Raw genomic sequence first — 22,916 nt, forward strand, 5'->3', positions numbered from 1 at the left:
ATGAATAATAAATTTGTAAGGTGTATTCAAAAGCAATAGAAGGGATTTAAAAAAAAATTGTTTTGAATTTTCAAATAGTGTAGCATAAGGACAAAAATAAGTGCTTGGCAGGCAGGGAATGTGTTTGTCTGGTGTGGCAGAGTAGTGCAAGTAGCAAAGCCATTGAGAAAGAGGAGATATATTACACTTTCAAAAAAAACAAGCATACAGAACAGTGAAAATCTGAAAACAAGCATTCAGAACATTGCAATTCAAAGTGTAAGAATATATATATATATATATGCAATGCAAATATTTAGCAAATGTATCCGCTTCCATTCTTTTCTGAAGATGAAACTAGTCAAACGAGTACAATGATAATAAACTGTGTATTTTATTTCAGGCTTTTCTGTGAGCTTTCTGGCTGTTCAGAGCTTTTGTATTCCTAAACCTGCAAATTTAACAACATTTCTTTGTTAATTTCGTTTGATACACACAACAGAATCGGTGCCAATATCAGTCAATTAATTAGTTTACTAAAATCAAACTAAATTACTAAGTGTTTTGCTCAGAAATGCTTGGATAAAGTTAAGCATCAAGCCCTGCATCAATTTTCTTCAATCTAGTCGTCCAAAATTACTGATAAAAGGATTTTGCTTGTTGTGCTTAGGCCTTAAGAACATGATGAAGTTCAAATCCACAAGAACAAGAGATAGCTTATGCATAGATTGTCACAAAGTCTCACAAAGTCCCTTAAAACATTGATATTGGTATCTTCTCTTTCTTTTCTGTTCACAGAACTTATGTATGCACAATATTTTCACTAATATATAAGGAAACTACACTAATAGCATCAACATTTTGTTAACTAGGCTTAAAACAGAATAGGACATGTGTTGTGATTTTTGTATATTAAAAAGGGGAGATGAGGAATAGAGTGGTGAAATACTCTAATGAATCAGGTTTTAAATTGGTTATAACCATCATATTTTCAGTGTTTTGTTGAATAAAATGAGGCTCACTCCCCTATATTATGTGATTATGTCGTGTAGAGTGGAGATTATGTGCACTAGAAGAGAAAGCAAGATTAAACTAGCAAAAGCAGAAATTGGAAAATTCGTTTGTATCTCCTTCAATATTTGTTACCCAAAAGTAATTCGATGTCAACAATGCTCCGTGAAACTCAGAATGATAGTTCTAGTTCAGAGGGGGTAGACAACAACTATTGTAGGTTTTCTGTACGCTTGAAAGATTCCTCTTGAGTTCTAACTGGGAGAAATATTACCACAGATCCATGGCGAGGAGCAACTGGTCACAAATTTCATTATATCAATTTCAGAGACACATCTTCGGTTGTAATTTTATTACATTTTATTTGCTGGAGTTATACTGCTAATGGATCATGGAGTATAATCAAAATCATTGATCCAAAAAATCAATATAACATTCTATTCAAATCTTTTCAATTCAAGAGACAGAAATATTGTGTTTAATGAAATCAATCTATTCAGTGGAAATCACTTACCAAATGCTTGTCTAATCTCAAAGGCAGCTGAAGCATCTTTGGATGGAAACATGAAAAATACTTCAGATGTTTCAGAATCGCTGGCAGAGTCGACACAAGAGAAAGGATTTACAGAACTCTCTACATGTGACTGAGGTGATGGTAAGTTTTCTGTCTGAGGATAAGAGGAACCATAGGAGGTGCAGGTAGCCAGTACATGCCATCTTGTAGCAACAGAGACTGTTCCTTGAGCTCTGTGTGTAATTCTTGCAGCTCCCAATAAGCAAAGCAAGAAACCAGTGACTTGGACAACAGAACAAACCTGAACAAATCAATTTAAACAAATCTTAGATTCTAATGTCCAACCATTAATACCAGACACTTCTCTCACTTCTCTCAGTTAGAGCAAAGCCGTCTTATTTAAACAATGATGATTTTACATCTCATCTATGCACAAAAGTTTAAATAATTGTCGTAATTTTATTGACAAAAATTTACTTTTGGCTGTTGAACAATTTGATAATTAATCCACTAGTCCATGTAATCCAAGGGGCATTGCCCTGTACCTTGTTTGATGATACATACTACAATCAAATAAATGAAAAACAATTCATTGAATTAACAGGTCATTTCTAGCGAACATGGTTGTATCAGAAATTCATGCACTTAAAAAACTGTGTCCTGACTATATAATTTCATTATTTTGCTGATATTTGTAATTAGTTAACCTGTGACTGAACGTATGCTATTTCTAAATCAGGACATTTCAAAATTCAGATCATATACCCTAATTCCTAATCGGAGCAAATGCTATGAGCATATAGTGGTAAAATAAGAGCAAATTTTGAAAAAGGATGAAAGAAAAACAGGGAAGAGAAAACATACCACTAAATCTCCAGCATTAAAGAAATTGATCTCGGTGCGAGAGGACAATGTCATCAGAAGAGCAGCAAACTGACTGATGGTAAAGCAAGAACGAAAAATCGAAAACAGTGGCTAGTAAGAAACAATTGATGCCTAATTCTCGTGTGCTCCTTCAAAATAATACTAACATCAGAACTATACTCTTCAAGAAACTTCCTGAAACCATCAAACCGGAGAATTTGCAGATGACATGTCAAGCGGAACAGCATACAAACTAAGAGGAAAACACCGGTTCTATAAAGCCACGACATAATAACAGCTGTAAAGACTAACAAAGTGCTAAGAATCCGGCCACTGATGAAGGGAATTGAGACGGTTACAGTTGAGTACCATAAAATTTTGTGAACAATTTCAATAAGGAAGGAAGGAAGGAGAATCCAGGCTAATAGTTTGAAAGCTTTATCGAGCTCCGTTGTGTACCCCAGTTGCACTTGAGCAGTGTCATCGCACAGTTGGTCCAAGAACAAGAATTTTCTGAGACCATATTTCTGCAGGTAGTGGGAAAGGACAATAAAAGAGATGGAAGCAAGTATGCACTGAGGAATCTGAACGAGATTATCAAAGGCATAGCCTTTTTCATCACATTTAGGGCATTCTACAAAGATCGAACTAAAAACAGGAACACAAATTGTAAACAAAATAAACAGAATCAGTGAAAATGCTCTTCTTAATCTGGTGGATTGATCAAGTCCCCAACAGCAAAGGCTTGTCCTGAAATGCCTCAGTTCATCTCAGCGGTTCGAGCTGGATCTTTTATAATCCTTACTCAGGAGGGAGACCTCACCGCTGTTGTAGCCATTTATTTTATTTATTTTTCCTCAAAGTGGTATACCTGAGGAAGACTCTAGTTGAACAATCTGAAACAGAGTATGTGAAGTAAGCATTTTCTTAAAATTAAGGCATTTGTTCTTGAGAGGGGTTCCCAACACCAAAAGAAGCCCGAACCTGACCACCATCAACAGCAGCAACCTACACAGCCTGAGGAGAAGGTGGGGGACTAGCCACAATCCCCGAAGCCTCCATTGCAAAAGTTGCAGCAACAAGGGTAGGGGCAACAGCTGCGGCAGAAGGTGTAGGGGCGGCAACATGGGAGGCACCAACCTTGTGGTGGACATCCGCAGACGAAGGTAAAACAGACGCAGCAGGGGAGTTTGAAATCTGCTGGGCGAGAATCGCATGCGGAGCAAACATATTACCATTAAAGTGTGAACAATTAAAATGTTAAAATTCACTCATCAGTTTCAAAAGCAGAGAGTCAAGGCTTTAGCAAAGATGATAACAATGCTGAAGATGCAAACGCCCACGGGACAACCCACAACTGTCCAGCATGCAGACCAGTGTATTCTTCTATTACCAATTGTTCTAAATCCTGCATTCCACAACATTCCCTAGATCTGACCTCTGCAAGTTTTTTTTGGATTGCCATTTGTTCCAAGCTATCGTAGGGAACTTGCTTTGACGGCCCTGCCTTTGAAGATGTAAGCTTCAAATAGATCTCACCTCTGCAATTTTTCCCCCGATGGCCATCTGTTTCAAACCACCGTCAGTGACTCTGCTTTGACGGCCCTGCAGCTGCCTCTGGAGATGTGCGTTCTCTCTCGTTGAGAACCACACAAACTCTGCAAACCGTCCAAATATCGAATATCCACACGCCAATAAAGTTCAAGCATTATATTTCGCTTAAATAATATGCATCTTTATTGGAAAGAAACTAAGGAAATAAGGAAATTTTGCAACAAAACAATCTTTGATTGGTTGGGCATACTCAGATTAATAACGGGTTAAGCAAAATAGTCTCTGCTATAGTTTCCTGCTATAGTTTCCTGGCAGGAACTAATAAATAAATAGAAAGGCATTGGTTTTATGTGAAGATTTAATGGTTACCTTGCCTTCCATTTTTGAAGTGGCATACTGATTTTCTGGTGGAGCAGGAAATTAATTGTTTTATACATTTCAAATTTTACAAGGGAGATGCAATGATTTTTTTTTAAAATTTTGAATTTGCATATATTAGGGTGGTTAGGAGGTGAAGTGTTCAATTGTAATCAAATTTATGTTTTTTCTACAAGAGGGCTTATAAGAATTTCATTGTAAAGGTGTATTATCGTTTGAATGTGACACCTCTCTTGATTTTAATTATGGTTACACATATTGATTGTATTATGGGGGCTATCAATGGAACACTTGGTAGGAGAGACTCTATGTCAAATTTGCTAGATAGAGTGTAAAAATAATTGTTGGAGGTTGGAGGATATTTATCATCCTGGACTAGCTTCTCATTCAGGGATGGTACATTGCATGAGAAGCATCTTTTTGTCGCTAGTCCTTCCAAGAGAAAGAGGGGTCATGTAGTGGTATGTTGGTTTGTGGATTGTTGAATCCACAAAATTGGTGAGTTGTTGGTCTGTGCATAGTTGGAATCCACAAACTAATTATGGACAGTTGTGTGTTGGATGATCAGCGTATTTACCCAGACATGAGGAGTTTGGGTTGATCCAGCTACAAAGTTGGAGATTCGTTTACCTAGACCAAGAAGTTTAGGTTGATGCTGATGAAGAGTTGGAGATTCAAGACATTTGCCTAGACCAGGAAGTTTAGGTTGATGTTGATGAAGAGTTGGAGATTCCAGACATTTGCCTACACTAGCAAGTTTAGGCCAATGCTGATTTCGTTTTTTCTTATTTTACTTCATAATATAAACCTTAAAGGGGGGTTGTTAGGAAATAAGGTTTTCATTTAATAATCTTTTGTTTGCAATTTTTGTCTTTTTCATAATGTAAACCTTAAAAGGGGGGTTGTTAGGAAACAAGGTTTACATTTAATAAATCAAGTTAGGTTAGTTAATTGGTTGGCTAGTTCACTTCCGTAAGTTAGTTTTGTACGGGAAATACTAGCTTTATAAAGCCATTACATTGGATGTAATGATAGAACTGAATGCTAATAATATAACATCTTTTTGATTTTGTGTATAATGTAGATTTTTATATTGCTATTTTGTTTTGCTATCCAACACCTTGGGATAGTAGGGATAAGTTTGATACATTCCCAAACATTTTAGGGATGCTTGGTCATCCCCACAACATCCTTTATCTCAAGAATGTTCATGGAATGGTTAGGGCATTTTTCAAAATTAAGAATGGTTTTGGTACTTTTCAATGTATCCTTAGAATGTCCTTGGTATTTGAACGAAAAAAAAAATCTAGAGAATTTACAATAAATTTACAATTTAGAATATTATAATAGCTTCTAGTTTTTTACATGTAATTTTTCCAATCAAAATTGTTCTATTTTATTTTTTATTGTTATACTATTTCCTAATTTTTTTTCTTCTAAATTGTCCTTTATTTATCTAAATTCACTTGCTTGAATATTTTGGAACAATTTTTAGTATCTTGTGTGCCTTAGCTTGGGAATGCTTGGATTCATCTAAGCTTTGCAATCATGGTATTTTCTTTTTATAGTTTTTCCTACTCTTGCTTGAGAAGCTATTGAGGAATCATGTACTTACTAAAAAATGAATGGCTAATTTCATGTGAGGAAGTATAAAAAAAATCCTTTCAAGGTTTGTGGTTTGGATAATTGAGGTTTTTGGAGATGTCTTAAGTTGCAAGAACCTTAATATTGTGAACTTAATTTGAAATTTCCTAGAAAAAATCGGGAGGGTCATTGGTCTCCTCCTCCTTAGGATGTTTTGAAAATTAATACTTATGGTTCATCAAGAAGGAATCTTGGTCATGCTGGTATTGGTGGGGTTGGTCGTAATAGTTTTGGTGATGTTCAGTTTGTTTTTATTTATTTATAAGGGTATTCACACTAATAATTTAATGGAGGCTCTTGCTATCTTGTATGTTGTGGAGCATGATTGTGATCTTGGTTGGCATAGGATTATCTATGAATCTAATTCTTAGGTGGTGGTGACTTTTCTGAATGGTCAACGACTTGATGATGTTAGTTGGCACTTAGCTATGATTATCAAACAAATTCTTTGGTTGTGTGGCTCTTTGGAATCTGTTACTTTTAGTCATACTCCTAGGGAGTGGAATGAAGTTGCAGATTGTCATTACAAACTTTGCTCAGTTTGTCCCCGATCATGTGTTGAATTTGAATATTGTGGATCGGGGACAAACTTTGCCTCCAGTATTGTCTCATGTTTTAGATAACTTAGTGGAGCATGACATGGTGGTGTAAGGCTTTGTAATCTTTTTAAGTTTGAATAAATTTTTACGCCTCTTTTAGTCAAATTCAGCCTAATCAATTTCATTTCATCTATTTATCTTGAACCATACACGATTTAGGGAATTTGTGGTCAATCAAAGGTCTAGAGAATCCAATTGTTAAAAAAATAGCCTTTAGAAGGTTGAGTAGTGCTCTAGATCCCAATCTCCGATCTTATGAGAATTTATGAAACTTGTAGAACGTAGTCCATCTCTACCACTCCATTGGGCCATTTAGTATTATATATGCAATTCGAAGCATCCAAATTAAAAAAAAAAAGAAGACCAAATGAAGCCTTGTAACTCAATGATGTCTCTAGCTATTAAAAGCTTTATTATAAAATCTAAAGATGAACAATTGGATCTTAATAGGCTTGCTTGTAGTTGGGAAGTGAATGTTCATCACTCAAAACTTGTTCTTTGGCTCCAACATGAAAGAAGTTCAAGCCATGGGAATTCAAGGGTTCTTTAAGCAAGAACCATGCATGAATATGCATTTTTAGTTATGGAAAAAAAAAATCTTAGCATTTAAAAAAAAAAAAAAGAGTTAAACTAGAAGTACTTGATTTCCCATCTAGAAACCACATTTCCAAGAATGTCAAAGACAAATTTGTGATCCATTCAAGTAGTCTAATGATTAATTCTATTCTCTTATTTTAGAGAGATTGGTTGGGAACTTCTAAATATTATTTCTAAAAAATGACACCATAGTTGCATTAATAAAAATGAACAAATAAGTGTCATAATTAGTCATCAAAGTGACTAAATGAAGTATAAGACACAAAACAACTTATGATTTCAATACTTGTGCACTTCTTATGAGATTTAACCTACACCCGACATCTAAGATCTTATGGGCCTATCATTTTTCATAACTTAGGTGTGAGTATTTCAAGTGTCGTATGCATGTTTGTCGTAAGTTTCCTAGTTGACAAAACCCATGATTCAGAAATTTTTTCTTTTTAATTGGATTAAAGTTATACAGAGTCATTATAGTTTTAGAACATATATTCATGTATGCATGGGTAGTGTACAATCTAAAGGGGGAAGAAGATCAACAAAGTTGTCTCATAAAGACTAGAGAGTAGTAAAAGAACAACTAAAGGGAAATAAAATAAACCCTACTAGAAGAAGTGCGTACACTTTTTATATACACTAACAACTAGTGGGAAGTCTAGAGACAAGTGCTTGTGTGTCATGTGACTGAAGCTCTAGACTTAGCTATGATAAAAATACAATTAGATAAAGTGAGTAAAGTTGACTTTAGGCCACTGTAGATCATCAGGTGACTTTAGGAGTCATGACCCTCTATGGGATATTATATATATGTTGGTTGAAAATGATAACCATAATAGAACCAAATTGTGATATAATTGAGATATATGTATGAAGCAAAGACTAAGACCTGCATTTTGAAATAGAGATAATATAATAGATGTTGTTGGTCTTATTTGTAATGATGAATGACTATTATTTTGTTGATGATGATATATTGATGAGTTACTACCTTAAGTCACTCTGACATATGCTAATTACTCATATAGTGTCCTCTAGGGTATAAATTGACTACATAAGATATCTTTAGGGTATAGATCTTCAGACTGTACTTCCCCATTTTTCTTGCTAACATTGGTTTCGTTTATAGGACCCTGGAGTGAGATGGTAAAGAAAATTTAAGAGCATAAAAGAGAAGAAAAAGGGCCAAAAAATAAAAGTGTGTCAGACCCTAAGGGCCACCTCAATGAGAAGGGGTTAGGTAGTTAGGGATGGCAAATGAAAAGGGGATCGAGATCCAAAAGGACCCCCAAAATGATGTGACTATTCAAATTTGAAGAGGCCATGGACTATATAAATGAAGATCTAAAGAATACCGAAGAAAAGTGTCTTGGCAAAAGGAGATAATAAGGCCTCACGAGAGACTAGAGGACTAATTGAAGAAGAAATGGGAAATAATATTGGTGAAAGAAAAGCAAGGTACACTCGAGAAAGAGAGGAAAACTACTACACAAGAGTGAAAGAGATAGAAAAGAAAGAGAAAAAATTCTTAGTGATTGAGTTGCTAGAAGTGTTAGAAAGTGAAGATCTAGTGCAAAATGTTGATTTCAATGTCGAGTTTGGCCAAAAGTGTAGCCTATTATTATGGGATCACCCATGTACTTTTGAGTCTTGATATATCATGTCTTGTATTTTCTTATTATTCTGATTAACAATTAACCTCTTGTTTGAATCTAATTTCATGTTCCCTCAATAAGACTAAGTCTAAGGTATAAAGACTACAACACTAGAAAATCACCAAGGCTCAGAACTATATTCTATGTCCCTCAGATTTCTTGCTAACAAGAGTACCCCCTTCTTCCCCTTAAGTGACTTGATTGAAAATTGTGTTATTGTAATTTTGTGCGATTGTTGGACTTATATTTTATTTATTTGATTGATTGGGTCAACGCAATTAAATTACTAAGTCATTTCATCAATTAAATCTTGAAATCATCCTTTTTTTGCGTCAAGAACCAATTATGGTGATTCATGTTTTCAAATTAAATATTGTTTTGATTAAGTAAAAGTAGGTAATTGAAAGGTACCCGAACCTTGTACAAGCCAGGAGATTAGAAGAACATGAAAGAAACGTGCCTGATCACTTCAAAAAATAAAAAGATCCCACTCGAACAAAAAGGAGATCAGCTTACATAACGTAAAAAACCAGAAACAGATAGCGAAAGGACAACACAATGACATCAAAAAGACAGGACCTAGAACCCCCGCAGAAACAGAGACAAAGACCTAAATACTTTTCATGACATCCTCGGCATGAACAACCATTTGTTTCATGTTGTTCGCCGAGGTCTTTAATTCCTCTAGCTCACGACCTTTGATGTTGCCCTTGGTCCTTGTATTGGCTCTGGTCCTCTTTTCATGATCCTTCTTGTTCGACTAATCTTTGTCACTGTGTTGTTCTCAAATCTATTGATCAGGATGTTCATGTTATCCACCGAAGCTTTGAGGATCTGAAAATTTTATTTTGCAATCTTCTTAACATTGAGTTCCAGTTTGTCGATTCTGCTACCCAGATTGTTCATTTTATTTTCCATTCCTTTAATCTCCTTGTTATCTTCCATCTCATTGACCTTTTTTTCCATTGCTATGATTTTTCCCACCATACATTCAATTGCTTCCACATTGTGAAGTACAACAACCAGTTCCTTAACATGTTCCGCCAGGGGTTTATCACCAATCATTACTCTTGTAATAGCCATCATATCAGTCTTCAAACTGTTAATATCCTTCACCATGGTTCCGATGGTATCACAGAAAGCTTTTATAGTATCATAATCACCGATACCACTTTTATCCCCTTTATCCTCCTTTTGCAGACTTATGGTGTTCAAACCCTCAATGTTGCCCATAACCGAGTTTTCCTCCCCCTCTTTATCCCGACCCTCATCCTTCTTGTTCTCCTCAACTTCCTCCTCAGAATCAACCAGAACATGGCTGATGTCTTTATTATTTCCTTTTTAGTGTTCTTCCTCTGAATCTACTTTCCAATTGCTTTCCGTTTCTTTTTTTTAATAAATTTTTTCTCAAAGGATTCAGTTTCAGACTCCGAAATGTCTGAATCCACCACAATCCTTTTCCTCTTAGCCATATTCCTCCCTTTTTTACTAGTCTCTTCCGATTCTCCCTCAGTCTCCGAATCAAAGTTTAATCCGTTGGCTTCACTCTTGGTAGTCTCATCTCTTGCATTTTTGCCTTTTATAGGCTTTTCAATGCATTTCCCCTTAAGCATTTTATAAACCAGAACCATAAGCCCCTGGTGGAGGGCATGGTCACCTTTGGGATCTTTCTGAACCTCCTTGATAGTATGGTCCATAGAACAGGCTAGGTAATAAGGAAAGCTCACCTTTTCCCCATGGCAGAAATGGTTGAGCAGGACAAAGTGATGACCATAGGCTCTAGTAAACCTACCATCCAAAGTAATGTAGGTGATAGAAGCAAATAAAACAAACCTCCATGGCCTGCATATCCTCTTTGGGGAATGGTAGGAATTATCGATTTTCACCATCTTTCTCCTCTCATCATCCGTGACTAGGAACTTGTCCACTGCTTTATCTAATATGCTGCAGTCCCTATAAAATTTCATGCCCTCAGTAATCATCCCCATAGCCTCAGCAATGACCTCCTCATCAACATTCATCATCTGGGACCCGACCAGGATTTTGCCATTTTTCCAGTTCTTGATGAAATAGTTGGTAATTGTGGGATCTTTCCCACTTAGCCTCTCCATGAACACATTTAGACCCCCCTACTAAAGGATATCCTACACTTCGATGTTCTTTCTCTAGTCTGAGCAAGAGGTGGGTTCAAATCTTTTCTTATTACCTCCCATTTTTTCTGCACTTTCCTTAAAATTCCTTCTCTCGGCTTCAAAAGCTCTTCTCTAGTTTCTATGGATGCCCTATAAAAATGCCCAGAATCCGTGCTAGACAATTATGAGAAGACACCTATGTAAATGCTCATTACCTCTGAAATAACCCCAAATCGATAAAAGTGGATGAGGCATTAGAAACTATGATTATAAGTACCACGTTGCCTAGCCTGGTTGCGGTTCAGATTAAGCAGGGATTTCATTTCACTTGCAATCTCACTCTCGCCATAACTTGTAATGATGTCTTCTGATTGGCAAGCCAGGTTGGCAGCTCAATTAGCGCAAGAATTGGGTTCCCTATACACGTGTAAAAACACACATTTCAAATTGACCAAGAAGGAGGGAATTTCATATTTAAACAATTGATTATGTTCAATGAATCTCCTTCACACCAGACTCTAGTGCAACTGGCTTCCTTAGCAAGGATCATCCCATGGTAAGTCACCATAGCTTCAGCTACATGGTTTGTCTGATTTCCTATGGGGATGCTTTTTTATGATTTTGCATGTTCCCCATTCATCCCTAAGGACCACTCCATATCCTGCAATACCCGAATTACCCTTTGAAGCACCATCAAAGTTAATTTTCATCCACCCATTGGGAGGGCTGACCCATATCACACCCTCTCTAGGATTGATCTGAAAGTGCTCTCGACCCTTTAATCTCCACTTATTGTAGATAAATTGATCATCCTTGTCTTGAGGATTATCAATGCCTCCTATGATATTCATATTTTCCACTATATTTCTTTTTATTTTCTCAAACACAATTTTAGCCTTAGAAACCTTCTCTCTGAAAACTCTGTCATTTCTCTCTTTCCATATACCCTAACACATATGAGGTAAGGCAAGTTTCCACAATAAAGTAGTAGACTTATTCCTTGAAGGATGATGCCAAGAGTTGAAAACCTCCTGAATCGACTCTGGGAAGCCCCAACTGATTTTGAAGTGGTCCAGACATCTTCCCCAAACATCAGTAGCGAAAGGGCAATGAAAGAGCATATGATTAATGGTCTCCTCATTCTTCTTACATAGAGTACAAACACTTGGCATGCTCATACCTCTTTTTCTGATATTCTCAATTGTTAGAATTTTATCTTGAAGGGTTGTCCAAAAAAAAATGTTAATCTTAGGGGTGAGGCCTTTCACCCATGCCTTAGCCTAGCATGGGCTTTCCATGTTAGAGTACTGATGATAATAAAGAGAAGCCACAATGAATGTACCACTTACTGCGAGTTTCCAAATTAATTGGTCTTCCTCTTCAACCCTTACCATAGAGTTCATAACTTTGTTCAGACTTCCCAAGGACTGATCCACCTAAGATAAGTCCTTCCACTATCCATCTTCTCAGTAATCACTCACCATAGATCCAAATCTTTCCTTGCACTGGTTCTGAAATCTACTCGACTCAAAATTTTCAGTCAAAGGGGACTCCAACAACCAAGAATCATCCTAGAATTGGATAAGATTCCCTTTCCCCATTTTCCATTTTGTGCTTTAAGGAAGCTTTGAAGAGTTGGACATTGTCTTTTATACTTGTTGTCCCATATTAGTTTCCACTCTCCCTAATTTTTATACCCTCTCCAAATCTTCTTGGCCATAAGGAACTCATTTATGTCTCTTATTCTTCTAAGACCCAGTCCTCCCTTTCTTATTGGCTTGCATACCTTATCCCAGGCAATCAGATTCATTCTCTTCTTCTCCTCAACCCCTGTCCATAAAAAAGTTCTTTGAATCTTTTCAATAGCCTCCGCATACTTGGCCAAAATTCTAAAGAGACTAATGGCATAAAGAGGGATACTTTGAAGAGTAGATTTCAGCAGCTGGACCTTACTAGCTTGGCTTAGAAGAGCACCCTTCTAGCCAGTTAGCTTCTTGTGGAATTTATCCACCAAAGCTCCCCAAAAAGTGTCAGGTGGTTCATGGCATAAGGGGAACCCCAAGTAGGAAGTAGGAAGACTCCCTAATTGACAACCCAGGATATTACTTATTTTAATCCTCCTTCTCTCCGGGGTGTTGATAAAATAAACAAAACTTTTAGACCAATTAATAAGTTGTCCAGTAGCTGAACCATAACTATCCAGAGCATTCTTTAAACTTCTAGAGTCCTGCACCATAGCTTTCCCCATTATTATAGAATCATCAACAAACTGCTGATGGGAATAGATTTGATCCGCTGAAGATGGATTCAATCCACAAAACTCCCCTTTCTCAACCAGCTTCCCAATACGTCTCCCCAGACACTCTGCCATTATAATAAAGATAACCGGGGAGAGGGGATCTCCCTGCTTGAGTCCTCTACAGGCTTTAAAGAAAGGGGAAGGAGATCCATTCATTAAAATAGAGAAAGAAGCTGAGGAAACTAATTGTTTGATAAGATTAATACTTCTAGAGCCGAAGCCAAAAGCAGAGAGCACATCTATCATAAAATCCCAATCCACTCTATCATAGGCTTTAGATAGGTCAAGCTTCAGAAAAAAGCCTTCTTTTTTAGAGTTAGACAAAGAATGGATATTTTCATGGACTGAGATGATCAAGTCCAAGATTTTTCTACTCGGGACAAAACCACTTTGCTAAGGAAATATGATAGAGGGAAGCAACTTCAGGATTCTAGAAGTTAGAACCTTGGAAATTATCTTATAAAGAGAGTTGCATAGACTTATAGGTCTGAAGAGATCCATAGAATCAACCCCCATCTTTTTGGGGATAAGAGCAATACAAGTTCCATTTACCTCTTTCAAAATTTTTCTAGCACCAAAAAACTCTTTCACAACTCTGGACACATCATCTCCAATAATATGCTAGTACATTTGAAAAAAGAACTTGGGAAAACCATTCGGGCCTGGGGCCTTGTTGCCTTCAAAGGAGTTGACAACTTTCAGAATCTCATCATGGGAAGGGATAGCAATCAGGTGAGAATTCTGATCATCCCCTAAGATTGTGGGAATGCATTCCAAAAGATTCTTTTGGGCTTGCATATCCAAATTCTGATCCTTAGCAAGTAGATTGGAGAAGAAATCCATACCAGCCCTGCTCATGGGTTCTTCTTCTTCAACACTTCTGCCATTCACTTTAATCTGAGATATTCTATTAATGGCCTTATGTCTTAGGGTGGACATGTGGAAGTATTTAGTATTCCTATCCCCTTCCTTCAACCAAACATTTCTTGATCTTTGTTTCCGGTAGGTTTCTTCTTTGGCTATTATGTCATGATATCTCATAAGGATAACATCTTCAACATCTCTTGAAGTATTAGTATAACCATTATTCTGTATCTCATCCTGAATATCCTTTAGCTCTAAGAGGATTGTGGCTTTCGAGGCAAAGATATTCCCAAAGCACTCCTTATTCCACTTCTTAACATTTTCTTTTACAATCTTCAACTTTTTAACCACTCTGTACATGGCATTTCCTTCAATATTGACCTGCCACCAATCCTTAATCTTGCTTTCCATATCTGAGTGTTTAGTCCACATTCTTTCAAATCTGTAAGGGAAATGCCTCCTTCTATTCTTTGCCTCCACCGTAAAGTTAATTGGGTAATGATTTGATCCTGCCGTTATGTGAGAAGATAAAGAACAAACATGAAGGTTAAACCAATCTAGGGATAGAAGAGTTAAACCAATCTAGGGATAGAAGATCTCTATCAAGTCTAACCTGAATTAAATCGTTGCCAATCCTTCTATTAGTCCAGGTCAATTTAACTCCTTACAGCTCCAGGTCATGTATAGCATTATTGTTAATAAAGTCCATGAAGTCCAATCTACTGTCCAGATTAGCTTGACTCCCTCCCTTTTTCTCATTTTTATTCAAACGGGTGTTGAAATCTCCCATAATAACCCAGCTATCATCAACAAACCTGCTTCTTAACAAAGTAAGATTTCTTCACAAATCACTTCTATTGGTCTTAGTGTTAGGAGCATACAAATTAGTTAAGACCCATGTAGTGCAATTTTTAAGATGCTTAAATCTGATACAAGATAAATTGTTGTCCTGGATCAGCACCTCTCCTTCTACATTATTTTTGTTCCAGAAAGTAACAATACCTCCCGAGGCACCTTCTGAACTCCTTCAACTAACTCCTCCATTTTTGTACATCTTCAAACTTTCTACTTTATCTTTTGCCATCTTGGTTTCTTGAATAAAAAAAATATCAAGGTTTTTGTCTCTAATCATACTTTTAACTAAATCATGTTTGTGAGGACTATTCAGTCCTCGAATATTCCAAGAGATGATCTTCGTGGTTTTTTAGAAATACCTGCCTCAAAGATGGTTCTTTGAGTCCCATCTGCAATATTCCTGCTTGTTTCCATTGACCTCTTTTTAGCATTTGAATGTCTTCCTAGAGAAGTATGTTGTACCCCCACATCCCCAAGCCTGCTTCTGGTGTTTCTAGTCAATGTACTATTATTAATGTTATTGTTATTCTTTTTTTTTTGCTTGTTCTTTCTTTTGTCCTCTGCTACTTCTTCTTCCTCCTGCTTTGATTCACTCTTCCCTAGTGCCTTTTTTATGTCTTCCTCATCTCCCCATTTTGGTTCTTTTTTCTCCAGAAAGGTTAGCTTTGCCTTTACTGGAGAGGCTAATGAGATCTCCAAAAACCCTTGATCCAGAATGTTATCAAGTTGGGCATCTTGAATCCAGTCTGTTTCTTTATCTAATTCAAGAGAATTAGATACTAAGTTAAAATTATCTCCTTCCTCTTTGTTGCCTTCGGATTTTTTATCTCCATTACTCTCATACTTATCTAAGATTAACTCTATCTTATCCTCTTTTGATTCCTCATTCTGTTTGTTTTCTTTAGATTTTCTTTCTCCATGCCCTGGATTCTTGCCACTTTGCTCCATCTCTTGATGATCTATTTTTTCACTATCTCCTTTCTTCAATTCATTTCCCATTTCACTGATGAGTTCTACCTCTGTCCTTCCAATCTGAGACTGTTTTTCCTGATCTAGATTATTAGAATCTGAAGGTTTCAAAGAGTTGTCTACTTTTTTCCAAACCTTAGCTTGGGGATGAGATTTGACCTCATTATTTGGGCATTTTTTAGCCCAGTGTCCTTCTTTTTTACAATGAAAGGAGGCAAAAGGGATTGATTCATAAACAATATTCTGCCTCCACTTCCCAAGTTTAGATTCTATCTCTATCCTCTGGTATGTTCGTATCAGGTCCAACTCCTACACAAATCCTGGCATAAATAAGCCTTCTTCTATATTCTGTAACTTGATCAATAGCAATAAGCTCCCCGAAGGTATTGGCTACTCCTGCAAGAACATCTTCCTCCCAGTATTCCATTGGGAGCCCAGGGAGTTTAATCCAGACCGGAACTTGAACCAGAATTTTTTTTTCTCTTCCCACATTAGGGTACCACTTCTGGATGTACATGATATATTTTCCTATTGCCCAGGATCCACTACAGAGAATGTTTCTTCTATCCTCCTCACAAGAGAAAGAGAAGGACAGACAACCTTTGTTCATTGCAACCACATCTACCTGGCATTTTAAGTTCCACTTTCTTTTAACAAATCCTCAGACAATCTCTATATTCGGTCTCGTCCCAAAAAAATTACCAATCAAAGTATTTTCCATTCTAGCAATATTATGGTCTATGATTTGGTCTGGAACAGAGATGGCAAACTTGCCTTGAGACACATTCGAGGTATTTTTGACCGGGGGCAGTGAAGACTTACCTTTGGGTTTGACCCCAAACAGAGAGGACCACTTGCCAATATGTCCATTCAAACTGGGTCCCCCCTTAAGATCTTCTGGGATCGTCGAATTCTCGAGGTCCCTTCCGGAAGATAATTTACCTTCCACCGTGTTCTCTGAACCGCTAGCTGCTTGCTGTCCTAGAGCCCCTTTCGAATTGCCGCCTTCTAATTTTGAAATTTGAACCTGACCATTCCCACTGCCTCCTGCTATCTGCTCTTCACGTGGTCTTGGTCCTCCCCCTGGGTCCCCCGAATCCAAGGGATCATCGGGATCCTTACAACCTGAGCTCCCCCCTTCTGCAGGACTCTCTGAATCTTTTGCAACAAGCTATCCTGATGCCGAACCAGAACTCCCACTCAGAAATTTTGAATTATGGACCCGACCGCTCTCCATGCTACCGCTTAACACCAATCAACAACAATAGTTCAATGTTAATAACTTTCATGTTATTGATAAAAGGAAATAGAATAACCTTCATGTTTCAAATTAAAGATTGTTGCTTGGTGGTCATCGTGACAATTTGTATGCAATTTCATATGTTGATTTTGATTGAAATTTTTAAATACTAAAATTTCTTTATTTGAGGCCTTTTCAATGTTTTTTTGTTGGCATATGTTTGGTATTTTGAACTTGTGATACTTCTGTACTCTTTGAGAGGGATAAAACATTATAAGGCAACTATGAATTCCACAAGGTGGTTGCTCAAAAATTCAGTTATTACCTAATAGTCAACCTAAGGTTAAAAGCAAAGAAGAGACTTCAATACCTTCTTGAGGGAATAATAGAGAATAAAAATAATTACATAGGTTAGTTGTGGCCACCCTTTTAATCATAAGAGATCCACATCATAAATTATTATAAAACCTAAGAGTTTTGTGGAGCATACATGTGAGTCTAAGCTAGTCCTTATGATAGGGAGTACATCAACTTTGAAAAATAGACCACTTCATAAAGGGTTGGATATTAATCCTTTCTAATAACACTTTAGTTCACTTATTGTTTAGTTGTTGCCTTATTTTTTCATAACTTGACCTTCTCAATATACCACTAACTGCTCATAAAACCTAACTAAACTTTTAAGTTACAAGGTAGACATGTCTTGTCATTTTGAAGATGACTAAGGCAGGAAGTGCTCAAGAAACCACTTAAGGGATCGAAAATAGAGGCTTTATTTGTTTTTCCTTCAATACATAATGGTCTCATAAAGTATAAGATGTTGGATACTCTTATAGAATAGAATGATGCTAAAAAATGACTAAGGTTAAAGTTAGTGACCTAAGATAATTTAAGGAGTTTTATAAGAAACCCATGTACTAATTCAAATGATAAAATTTCATGATAAACTCAAAACTTTCAATAACCCACCCTAAAGAAATGAAGAAGACTTGTCCCCTTTGGTTAATAAGGTATCAATTAGAATAGTCCTACCTTATTAAAATTTATGATACTACACACACACACAGACACAGATATATATATATATATATATATATATATATATATATATATATATATATATATATATATATATATATAGAGATAGAGAGAGAGAGAGAGAGAGAGAGAGAGAGAGAGAGAGAGAGAGAGAGAGAGAGAGAGAGAGAGAGAGAGAGAGAGAGAGAGAGAGAGAGAGAGAGAGAGAGAGAGAGAGAGCCCTTTAACATATGTCTTTCATTGGTAATTGCATCATTTAGAATGAAAATTTTAGAGTCAACACTCATGCTTGTTTCTAAGGGAGCTAGATTTTCAAAGTATTTTTCTCTCTTGCAACAATTTTTTTAAAAATTATTCATAACAAGATGACTGGATGACCTAACAATACATGAAACTTAGGTGAACATTCAAATCTTTTCAACATTACTCTTTTTTGGGTATTAGTGACAAAAAAATCAATTGGCCCTTTGACCCTCAATGTGAGAGAGAGAGAGAGAGAGAGAGAGAGAGAGAGAGAGAGAGAGAGAGAGAGAGAGAGAGAGAGAGAGAGAGAGAGAGAGAGAGAGAGAGAGAGAGAGAGAGAGACCCCTTTAACATATGTCTTTCATTGGTAATTGCATCATTTAGAATGAAAATTTTAGAGTCAACACTCATGCTTGTTTCTAAGGGAGCTAGATTTTCAAAGTATTTTTCTCTCTTGCAACAATTTTTTAAAAAATTATTCATAACAAGATGACTGGATGACCTAACAATACATGAAACTTAGGTGAACATTCAAATCTTTTCAACATTACTCTTTTTTGGGTATTAGTGACAAAAAAATCAATTGGCCCTTTGACCCTCAATATGATTAGTAAATGTAGTTTTAGGAATCATAATGCTTAAAGCCTATTAACCATCTAAATTTGTTTACTGTTGTAAGCAATGTCTATAAATATACAATTTAGGCAAATTTATGATTAAAAAAAATATTTATTTCCATCTGTAGACACCAAAAATCAACCCTTCTTCTAGTCGCCAATTCTCTTCAATAATTTCATTGCCTTATTAATATTTCTTCTTTCTTCTAATGTTAATTAAAAAAAATTGTTATTTAATTAATTGATCATTTACCTTTAATTAATTAATTAAATCTTACCATATTCCTCTATCCCTTTTAAATTAAATAATTTTAATTATTTAAATATCTAATTTTATTATTCTATAGTTGAATAAGTTCTTTAATTTATCCTTATATTTCCTCTTTTCCCTTTTCAACTCGGTAAATAGATGAAATTTTTATTCTTTTAACCACTTGCTAAAGAAATTAAATAATTTTATTATTTAATACTCCCTTTTTCTCCACCTCTCCACTCTCTTACAATCTCTATCACTTGTCCTTCTTCTTCCAACCTTGCCACTTGCCTTTGGATTCCTTTCACTAGATTATCCACTCTCTCCCTATCTTTGGCAAAGTTTCTTGTACACAATCTAAGTCATTCAATCTCTTCTATGTCCAATTCAAACTCAATCGTTGATCAAATTCCCTCAAAGTCTATATATTCAACTCTTTGCCTCTAATTTTGGGTTAACCACTATGCTTGAGCTTTCATTTTGTCTGAATACTTGTGCTTGCATATTTATGAGGGCAACACTACTATCATTCTGAAGGAGTGTTGAGAACTATGGAGATCTTCAATGGAGTTATTAATTCATGTTTATGCATTTGATGTTATTGTTCATGTTTCTTATGATTTTTATGTTCATCTCCTCTTGTTTTCTATGCTTTATGATGCTATTGTCATTGTATTAGAATTTCATTTGCTTTGATCATGACATGCTTGAGGATTTGAAGTTTATGTTCTTTGCTCCCATATTACATTCTCTGTAGGATAGGTTAGATATTAAGATTTGATGTGAGAATTTGGTGATTATCTAAGAATGAACATAGTGTTCCACATAGGGCCTTCACTTAATGAACCTAGGTTATAGCACGTGCGTTCATGGCATACTAAAGAATCCCCATATTTAAAAAAAATATTCCCCTAAACTCCTTTTTTGTCACCCCCTCTCAATACATAGGCTGAATTAAAAGCCCCCTCATTTTCACCAAATATTTCTTTTTTCATAGCCCAAATTAAAAAACCCCCTATTTTTATCGATAGGCAATATATTGTACCCTCATTTTTGGGATATTAAACCCCCCAATATGAATGCATGTGATATAATATTGCCTATCCAGTGAATCCCCCATGGTGTTCCCACTTTCTGGTCTACATTTCTGGCACACTTGGTGGGACTCCATGTCCTGGATTTGATCTATTTCATGATTTTTAATGTGTTTGCAGGTCTTTGGCCATAAAAGAGTGATTTTGTGTAGAACACAACATGTCACTAAGAGGGGGGGTGAATCAGTGATTTCAAACAAACTCAAGTAGTGTGTGTGTGTGTGTGTGTGTGTGTGTGTGTGTGTGTGTGTGTGTGTGTGTGTGTGTGTGTGTGATCAGTAACAATGAGAACCCTAACAATCAATCATACACAAAAGACACACCACATAACACCAGTTATACGAGGAAAACCCAATGTGGGAAAAAACCTCAGTGAGAAAAGTTGTTGGAGTCTACTGCTCCAATCTAGCCTCACAATGAAACAACAATATTATACTGATTTAGGGCACCAACCCAAGGAGCATTAACCCCTATTGATTTAGGGCACCAACCCAAGGAGTACCAACCCCTAACTATTTATGGGCACCAACCCAAAGGAGAACCAACCCCTGCACCATGCACTAAATCAGTGATATACAATGAAATAACAACTTATTACAATGAAAGTACCTTGTTACAAATGAGTTTTGTAACACCTATTCAACTTCTCTCTACTGGTTACAACTCTTCTCTGTTTCACCGGTTCTTTCACTACTGGTTATCAATTCACTCTCTCTGATCCCTTACCAGTCAGCCTCTGCCTTTCTTAACTTCCCCTGATCTTCAATCTGCACTCTTTCACTCTGTGATTCCTTCGTACCGATTCAATCTCTGCTGGTACCCTTGACTGTTAACTCTATAACAGTTCACCGGTTTCCCTATCTCTACAGGTTAAAGCCTCTTACCGATTCTACCTTCAAATACTCAGTCAATTCAATCTTCTGTGATGAACTCTCAAACTGATTATCTCTATGCTTTCTCAAGCACACTCTCTTCTTGCAACTGACATCATATGTCATCTCTTCAATATGCATATTTATACATAAGTTTTCCCACCAAAATGAGGTTCAAACTATCTGTGGTTAGGGTTTCTTCTACCTACCACAAACCATATCAGATCACATTGGATCTCCTCTCCACGATCGACAACCTGCAACAAATCAAGCTTCACCACCATTTCCATTCCTTCCAGAACATGCTTACTATAATTGGAAAACATGGCTCTTGTTTTTGTCAATCACCATAAATGCTCTGGATATTTTTCTTCACCAAATATGATCTTCTACTCGATGTCCTGCATCGATCCTTACATCACCAATCTCATTCTTATTCTATCATTCTGCTTCAAGCTGCAAACCTTTGTCATCATCCCGTGGTTTATGCAGTTTGCATTAAATGTCTTACCAATCACCAACTACTTCGATGATGCATTGTTCACTTGCCACTTAGAGACCACGTGGCATCTTAGTCAACATCCACCTTAGCTCAGTCCACTGTGTCGGCTTAAACTTAGTCACCGGCTAAACACATTGTCGGTTATCGCCTTATGCTACCGGTCTTCTTTCCCTACCGGTCATGAAATGATTGATCAACCCTTTTATCATCTCTTCACTGTTCTTCTGGTTAATTCAAGCTAACTTGGATTGCTCCTGGTTATGCGTTCACACTCTATGTGATTCGTCAATCATTCACTCTGTTAGTTTGTCTTTTTCTTGTTCATACATGCTCACTGGTGGCCCTGTTTACCGGTTGATACTGCTCTTGCCTACATACCCATAGTCTGTAGTCTTCAATTGTCTCCAACTATTATGCATCAATCTCCTCATGCATCCTGGTTGACTACACATCTCCTTGCATACCGGTGATCATGTTCCTTTCTATTTGTCCCTTGCTTGCTTACCGATATATAATACTTATGTCTGCATACTAGTAGCATACCTTACTTACCTGCTTGCATACCGGTTGACATCAATGACAATACAATGCCAACAATCTCCCCCTTTGGCATTGATGTCAACACACACTGCATTTTTTCAATCGGTCATTCTCCCCCTTTGACAACAATGATAAAGGGTGAGGACATTTCTTCATCTTGGTCATTTCTGTATCTGGTTCATTCTCCCCGGTTAGACTATGTATTCTCCCCCCGAGTCCAACATATGGTCCAAGAATCTAAAGATATGGTAGTGAACTCCCCCTTAACCATAGATCTTCATACATATTTAAGTGCATGAAGCTAGTGACACAACTCCTAACTTGTGTCTCAGATACTCAAATGTACTTACCAGTAAAGGTTTGGTGAAGATGTCAACCACTTCTTCACCTGTAGGGACATATTCTACCTTAACTTCCTGATCTGCCACTTTCTCCCTGAGAAAATGATATTTGATGGAAATGTGCTTTATCCTTGAGTGCATAACCGGGTTATTTGATATGTTAATTGCACTTGAATTGTCACACCAAATGGAAATGGGGTTAGGCATTTCTACCTAAATATCCTTGAGGGTCTGTTTCATCCATAGCACCTAAGAATAGCATGTG

At 36.7% G+C, this 22,916-nt stretch overlaps 1 protein-coding gene across 1 annotated transcript; it reads right to left on the bottom strand.

Moving 5' to 3' along the window:
- Nucleotides 1-250: 250 nt before the first annotated feature.
- LOC131047189 (uncharacterized) lies at nucleotides 251-4,077 on the bottom strand. The gene is made up of 3 exons (XM_057981050.2): nucleotides 2,369-4,077; nucleotides 1,505-1,805; nucleotides 251-430 (listed from the first exon to the last, which is right to left on the bottom strand). The coding sequence occupies exons 1-3, from the start codon at nucleotides 2,420-2,422 to the stop codon at nucleotides 408-410; spliced, it is 378 nt and encodes a 125-aa protein (XP_057837033.2). The 5' UTR covers nucleotides 2,423-4,077; the 3' UTR covers nucleotides 251-407.
- Between the last annotated feature and the right edge of the window lie 18,839 nt (nucleotides 4,078-22,916).

Source organism: Cryptomeria japonica, chromosome 4 (assembly GCF_030272615.1).
Source record: "Cryptomeria japonica chromosome 4, Sugi_1.0, whole genome shotgun sequence".
Taxonomy (NCBI): domain Eukaryota; kingdom Viridiplantae; phylum Streptophyta; class Pinopsida; order Cupressales; family Cupressaceae; genus Cryptomeria; species Cryptomeria japonica.

Coding starts and splice junctions, on each gene's coding strand:
- LOC131047189 (XM_057981050.2), bottom strand. CDS start 2,422: ATGACATTGTCCTCTCGCACCGAGATCAATTTCTTTAATGCTGGAGAT. Junction 1,806..2,368: donor TTAATGCTGGAGATTTAGTG/GTATGTTTTCTC, acceptor TGATTTGTTCAG/GTTTGTTCTGTTGTCCAAGT. Junction 431..1,504: donor TGAGATTAGACAAGCATTTG/GTAAGTGATTTC, acceptor TTAAATTTGCAG/GTTTAGGAATACAAAAGCTC.